Raw genomic sequence first — 7,697 nt, forward strand, 5'->3', positions numbered from 1 at the left:
CCCCCCCCCGGAAATCATCCTTTCAGGTAGTGCTTCCCCTCAACTAGATCCATCCAAGTTTGACTTATCAGGTTGGATCCAGTTGCAGGTGATTTAGTTATTACTTGAATTTGTGTTTCACATCACTTGGTTACTACTCTGGATCAATGGAAGTACATTTACGTTTCATTTGGACATCCAGATGTCCCTCACCTTCCGCTCTGTATGTCGCCATTCTCCAACTCTGTTTGACTGGGGAAATAACCACAACCTTCGAGCTATAACAAGCTACACGCTGACAATGTCAAGTTTTGAAGAAGATTTGGATCGTGCAACAAGGCAGACCTGCTCGGTCCTTTTAGGGAATGATTGTAAAGAATTACAAAGAATATGTTTCTTCTCTAACTGGGACGTTTTGGGAATGACTGGTGGGACTGCTGTGGACGAAGTACACACGGGGATACACTGGTAAGAGACAATGAGGTTTACATGTATCAGCTAATTTGAATAGCTCACCTTACAGTTCAATTAATTTAATATTTTGAAGATGTTCCACCATAACAACTTCCTTCCCGAGATCATTTAGCTGAGCCATTGTCTCATTGTCAGAGTCCAGCAACTAGCCGGCCGTAAGTTGCAAGGGTTGTTTTTCCGCTCACAGGCGGGAAACGACCACCATTCCACTCAAAAAAAGTTATAACCATTCCAATGACTCAGAAGCTGTTCAGAGTTCAGTTAAGATAAATTAAGCTAAAAAAACCTGCACAGTTCCCCTTTAAGAAAACACATATAGTGCAAATAGACAAAACGCCAGCAAAGTCAGAAAACCTCATTGTTAATTTGACAACACCAACACATTCTCACTCCCATCTTGTAAACCACGGACGCTTGGTCAGGTACCTTTGTTGTTGATGCTAAAGGTCTCCTTATAGCGTCATATAATATACGCTTGGTCGGGACTATTTGTGTCCCTTAGACTCTGTAGGGTTAAGGAAAAGCTCGTGGGTGGGCTTATGGTTCCTGTGACACTTAAAGACACACGCGGGGCACAAACCCCACTCTCCTGGGTTAAAGTCCGGTGTTTGCCATTTTTGTTTACCCTTTTCTTTTCTTACAGCAGTTCAAGCCCCTGCCTTTTTTGATTTATTGGAAATAAAAACATTTGAAGTACTTTGGAACACGTCTTTCCTCATCAGCAACAGCTCTGGGTGCCCTTTCTCTCATAATCAATGCTCACATAGTATTTCCCATGGTGCCCTAGGTGGCGTTGTCGGGGTTTTTTTTATTCAAATTTCCTGTTGGTGACTCTAAGATTAATTTAGTAAGTTGCTAAAGCAGCTCAAACCATCTCATATTCTCACATTTTGTTGGAACTTTTCTTCCTCCATTCGGCCTCCTGTTTGTTCTGCTCTGAGATGCTCTGAGCTTTCTTCTCCCATTGGTCTCTCAGCGGCCCGTTGCCGAACGACCTCCGCTCCTCCTTTTTTGACAACATCCTGTTGCCTAGGAGACACAACCAACAAAAAAACAACATCAGAAACGGCATCAAATGTGACACCCATGGGGTTGTGTTGCATTTCTACACTGTAACGTATGCTGTTTCTCTGTGGTTGTGGGTGGTGTGTTCAAGTGCTTGGGATACTTGATGGTTAGTTGTAAAATGTTACTGAAACACAAGCTTTGACTCGCAAAAGCGTCAGTTGGACATCTTGAAGTAATTATCATAATGTGGACAACTAATACTGCAACTAAATATTAGCCTATTTCGATCAATATGCCAATATTTATTTTGAAAGTTTTTTTTTCTTCATTCATTTTTTACAAAAAATACCAGAATGTTAAAACTAAATCAATCAACATGGATAACACATGTTGCAAAACCTCTGTTTCACATCATTTGTAGTGTTGGGTATCAATACAAATTTGATCAAATCAATCAACAAAAACAATTATAACATTACAACATATTACGTCACAAGTCTTGTATTGTAATTTTCAGCTCCTCTGCGTGTCTCTACGATGTGACGTCAGACAGCCAATCACAGGCATTAGTAGATCTCGGTAGAAGCGTGCTGATTGGTTTTGATTTAGATAACACAAGCAGGAGCTGTTTTTCATATTTGGTATAATATGAGAAAAAAAACGGTGTTTCTTTTTGTTTCGTTTTCCATTGATTTAAAAGAAGAACTTTTTCAAAACATACACCAAGCTAGAATGTAGAAAACCTTGCTGATAGTTATGTATATATATATATATATATATATATGTATCTCAATATCTCAATAAATCTTGCTGTGCCTTTTACAGATGTATGAAACATTGAGTATACAAATGCAGAATTCTTTAGCTCAGGTCTTCTTACATACCAACAATAAAAGACAGATAAATATTATAGGCCCGTTGTCTTTCAGTCCTTAGAGCAGTGTCTTGTTGAAGACTCTCTGGTCAAACTGTGACACAACCCGACAGGCATCACGCTATAATTAAACCCGGGTCAGCAACAACAACATGACCTCAGACCAAAGAGGTGTTGCGGTGCTTCGGCGATCTTAAAGGGCTGCTGTTCCTTTTCCAAGCCACCAGATGTCACTGCGTTGGAAGCACCAACGCTTTGGAAAGCGTGATTTGTGCATCTGCGTAAATCTACGACGTAGCTACGTACGTGGAGACAGGGACCTACGACCTGATGTAGCCTGACGTGCACCTCACTTTGTTTCTCTCGCTATGACTCTGGAGTCGCTACTCGCGCCGAAGCTAATCAGGGTCACTCTCTCTCTCGGTCTACCACACACACACACACACACACACACACACACACACACACACACACACACATACTTAGGTAGACCCTGCTACACCAACACAAGTGTCCACTTCAGGCCACTTACGTAGGCTACGGTGAAAGCTCTGGGTGGAGCCTCCGCAGAACCATAAATTGCGCATTAGGCTTTATTCACGATTATACGTCGGGTCTCCGTCAGCTGATTGATAGAAAATCAATCTTTGGGATTCGGTAAATGATCTACAGCTTAAGAGCTGTATGTAGCTATGTGTGGCTTGAATATGTTTACGCATCCATGCTAAAGTTGATTTTTAAAACAGGAAATTGATCTTAATGCCTTGATTCAAAACAAATTAGAAAATGGGGAACTTTCCATAAAATCATCTCTCAATGCAAATCAAACCAGCTATTAAGCTAACTGAAATAACACCATGCCAATCTCTAGGCTCTGGGTATGGTAAAGGGTATGTGATGATATGGGGGGGGGGGGCTATTTTAATTCCAAAGGCCAAGGGAACTTTATCAGTATACATAGTATCCTGGATTCATGAAATAACTGGCTTTTAAAAATAAAAATGTGTCTGCCTCTATGGGAATTTAACATAGGAGTGTGTATACTTACACCCCCATATATATATGAATGAGAGAGGAAAAAATCTGGATGGTACTTTAAGTGCTTTTGCATTGACAAGCCATCGAATCAAATGTGTTATGGAGAACTCTGTGTTAAATGGGGTTTAGAGACTTTAATGCCAGTCTGTCTGGAAGATGGATTTAGCAATGACTGTGTTGATAATGAGGCTGACTTATCCAAACAACCATGACTCAAAATTAGGAAATGAGCTCAGGCGTCAGGCCCCCGCACATGATGATGTTGAAGTCGCTGATGAAAACGGCTGAGAATCAAATAACTGTGACAACATCGTAAGTGTGTCTTTCAACTGCGGATACAAGTGGAGTCTCTGCTCCTGGGATACACAATCTTTTAAACATAATCAGAGTGGTTGGATGGTGGATTTTCAAGCTCCCCTGTTTGATAGAGCTTATAGTTAGGGCTGGCTCAGGTTTGCCTTAGACCAGCTCTAAGTTATGCGACTTCCTATGAAAACACTGAGCTCCTCTCTCCTCTCTCTCTCTCCATCTATGTGCATTCATTTCCCATTAATGCATGTTACTAACTTAGCTCCTTCCCAGAGTCCATGTGCTTTCTCGCTTTGCAGATTTCCTTGGATTGTGTTTGCACTTGGATTGTGGTTGCACTTGGATTGTGGTTGCAGCTGCTGCCGTCGTCCTGCTAACACCCTGCACTGCTTCTAGTATTATTAGTCATGGTGCTATTGTCTTTGCTGAGACTATAATTGCCACTGTTAATCATGTCATTCCTAATATGAATTGTTATGATTGTTATGAGTCATATTTCTGAATTTATTGCAGTTATGTCTACCAAGAATCAGGTTTCATCTTAGGTTTCTGCTTGTTTAAGAGACATTTTTCCTTGCCGCTGTCGCACTAAATGCTTGCTCTTATGGAAAAATAGTTGGATTTTCTCTAAATCATAGAAACTGTAAAGTGTCCTGAGACATCTTTTATTATTTGACACAATAAATAAACTGAATTGAATGCAACTGACGGACACTCTCCTGTTGTGTGCTACATGTGTGAATGGAAAAGTAAAGACTGTGTTAGGACCTTATTTACCGGACATGGTCCAGAGTTCTTATATGAAAACAGCTTCTCTGTACTGGACCCACATAGATCAAAGTAATATCCATCTTCTTATCTGACTCAAACAAGAAGCTTATTTATTCCAAAATATTGGAGACTTCTTTTCATAAAAGCAGTGGTGTTAACGTCCAGATTTCTGTGTCCGGCCCCGAAATCCAACTTATTTTAGCAGAAAGACTGAGAATTCATAAATGACCGATTCCAAACATTCTCCTTTCTTGTCAATACATGGCTCCCACATTATCCATAATTCACATTGACTGCCTACAGCTACAGCTCCGACGAGGATTAGGCTGTGTCCCAATTTGTACCCAAAACCCAATTAGTTGCAAGCATTTGTGTAGGTACAGTAGTTGAGGTTAGGTATTGACCTTGAATGGTTAGGGTCAGGGTATGCAACTGGTCGGGGGATAGACCCCTCAACAAATCGGGTTTCCAGTACAGATCTGGTTTATCATGTTAGCAATGACTAATGTGGCCTCGAGCCTCTACCCTGCATTATGGACGAGGGGCGGTCTACAGAGGTTTAGAAACTCCACACACAATTCTTTCATTTGCAAACTTAATCTTGCCAAATGTTACTGACTCAAGTGACAGCACACATTTTTTAAGAATTCGCCCAGCTCCCTCTAGGGACTTAGATAAAAGGCTTTATACGACTTTATCACCTATGCAGTCGTACTGCACAAACACTCGTGGCTGCCTTTGCCACCCACGTGACCCTCAGCCTCCACCTAATAGCAGTTTAACCTAGCCATAGCTGAGCGTAAAGATTGTTGGATTGACCTCCTGCAATACTGCTTCCAACAACTCTAGCACTGTTTTGAAATTAACATTTAAACCAATAATATATATATATATATATATATATATATATATATATATATATATATATATATATATATATATATATATGATGTATATCAGCTTTGATAAATCCGCACTTACCTGATCTAATGTATTTCTGTCTCACTCTCACAGTCCGCCCGTCTGTCTGTTGACATCCCCTGCTGTGACCAATGACAGTTTACATTAAGATGAACTACACTATGTGTCCACTGTCTTTCTGCCTTTATCTCTATGCCTGTCTGTCTCAAATCTTTACAGTAGCACAAAGGTACCTGCCTGTCTCTTTGTCTATCTGACTGTCTCTGTCTCTGTCTGCCTTTATCTGTCTCTCTTCAGTCTGTTTAAGCAGTTAACTTTTATCTGCTTCCACTCCGCGTCTGTCTTGTGTATCTGCTGTGTGGTGAGCAGACTTCCCCTCCTTTCTATTTTTACATCATACGTTAAAAGATCCAGAGCTGCAGCGCTAAATTTAGTGTCAGGGTGAGGCAAACGGCGTGGCCGACAGCCTGGAAATGCAGAGAAGTGACTTGATTTGGATGAAAACACTCAAGTGAAATCAATCTTTATTCAACAGGTGCCGCAGCAACAACAACAACAACAGCAACAGCAAACGCTGAATCAGAAACCAGCGCAGGGTGCTAACTAGAGTCAGTCTGCATGCTAAAACACAGCAGTGACATGCATTGCTTTGGCAAAGACCCCAGTAGAAGCTCCACCTCCAGACAACACTCCCCTTGGCATCCAGCCAATCAATGTGAAGATTGTGTGGCACTTCTTGATATAGGGTTGCAGGCATCTAGGGCTCCTGCAGGAAAATTCCTTGTTCTCATAGACAGTTTTAGGGTTTGGGCGGACATGAAAACCTGGTTGAATCATCAATACAAAAGATAAACAACCTGTTAGAGCATACATTTATGGTTCTTAGACAAAGGTTTACTAAAGGTACAAACATGGACATAAAAACTCAAGGAGGGAAGTCAGCGACTCCCATTTCAGTAAGAAACATTTAGGCCTTCGACAGACTGGATGTGCGGCGTGAGCGTAGCGTTATAGTTGATTTTTCTGTCTTTGCACACCAGAAACGTGTCTGACGCGGCGTTGCTGTTGCTAGGTGGCAAAGGCAACAGGGAGGGAGACACCAGTCTAATACATAGCCTATTGATCTGATTACAGCAAAGACAATGGAGGCAGTATTGACGGCAAAAAAGGCTACAGGTGTGACATGTGAAAAACTGTTAATTAAATAATCTTTTTTAATTATTTTACATTTCTATCTGCATTCATGTCAAAACCTAGAGACTTTCAAACATCAAAATGTAATTTACTATTATGTATTTGTGTCAAAATGACATAACATCTTTGCCTGCTTCCAACATGCTTGCGTGAAAAATAGGTTTTGTTTCTATTTCTAGCAGGCATGTGTTTACACGTGTGCAACGAAGGCGCTGAAATAAAAACGCTCAAGCCACGCAGGCAGTGTGTGGGCGGCCTTATTCGCAAAGTCAGGGACTGTGTGTGTATTTAGTCCTAGTCTGGATCAACGGAAGTATGGTGAGTGTTTTCTTAAATGGTAAGTTAAGAAAATTTGGACCATGCAATTAGGCCGGCATGCTTAATTCTTTTAGTGAATGGTTGTAAAAGAATAGGATTCCTCTAACTGGGACATTATGGGACCAATTGGTGGGATTGCTGTGGACGAAGTACACACAGAGATACAGAGGTAAGAGACAATTTTGTTACGGTAGCACAGACAGACTCAAACAATAATGATAGTTATGTGGAAAACAGGAGCGTGGTAGTGGGAAGATGGATTCCAGGAAGGCGGAGACAAAGCTTGTAGTACACACGCTGACGAGGTTCACCAGTGTGACTGGAGCAACGATCAGGTGCAGAGTGGATGAAGAGCCGGGTTAGATAAACTGTGGGAGATGGTTGATGACAGTTAGGTGTGGGTAGCGGGAGCAGGTGATGACTGGCAGGTGTGGGTAGCGGGAGCAGGTGATGACTGGCAGGTGTGGGTAGCGGGAGCCGTTTATTAATGATGGCAAGCAGGTGTGTGTAGTCAGCTGGCTTCGACAGGAAAGAGGGAGAAACCAAACAAGACAGGGGACAGGGCAGGACCACAGAAAATACCAAAAAAAAAACTCACGGCGAGTTAGACCCCAACCATAGCAAATTTGGTTTAACAATGTCTCCAGCTACTTTAAATATCTCATGTTACTATATGGTGTTGACAGTTAACATCATTTGATGTTGTATGTGCTGTTTTCTTCTGCGGAGTTTCAAATCCATCCATACATCTTTGACCGCTTATCCGGTATCGGGTCGCGGGGCAGCAGCTCCAGTAGGGGACCCCAAACTT

At 41.6% G+C, this 7,697-nt stretch overlaps 1 protein-coding gene across 2 annotated transcripts in view; it reads right to left on the reverse strand.

The window, feature by feature from the left end:
• The window catches only part of LOC116704590 (spore wall protein 2), an 11,495-nt gene extending 5,753 nt beyond the window's left edge, over positions 1–5,742 (reverse strand). For both annotated transcript variants that reach the window (XM_032540176.1, XM_032540175.1), the window contains exons 1-2: positions 5,435–5,742; positions 1,341–1,482 (exon numbers count right to left, since the gene is read on the reverse strand). In XM_032540176.1, the coding sequence (XP_032396067.1) occupies positions 1,341–1,474 (134 nt within the window). In that variant the 5' untranslated portion in view covers positions 1,475–1,482; positions 5,435–5,742. The remainder of the gene's footprint in view (positions 1–1,340; positions 1,483–5,434) is intronic.
• Between the last annotated feature and the right edge of the window lie 1,955 nt (positions 5,743–7,697).

Source organism: Etheostoma spectabile, chromosome 16, assembly GCF_008692095.1.
Source record: "Etheostoma spectabile isolate EspeVRDwgs_2016 chromosome 16, UIUC_Espe_1.0, whole genome shotgun sequence".
Taxonomy (NCBI): Eukaryota; Metazoa; Chordata; class Actinopteri; order Perciformes; family Percidae; genus Etheostoma; species Etheostoma spectabile.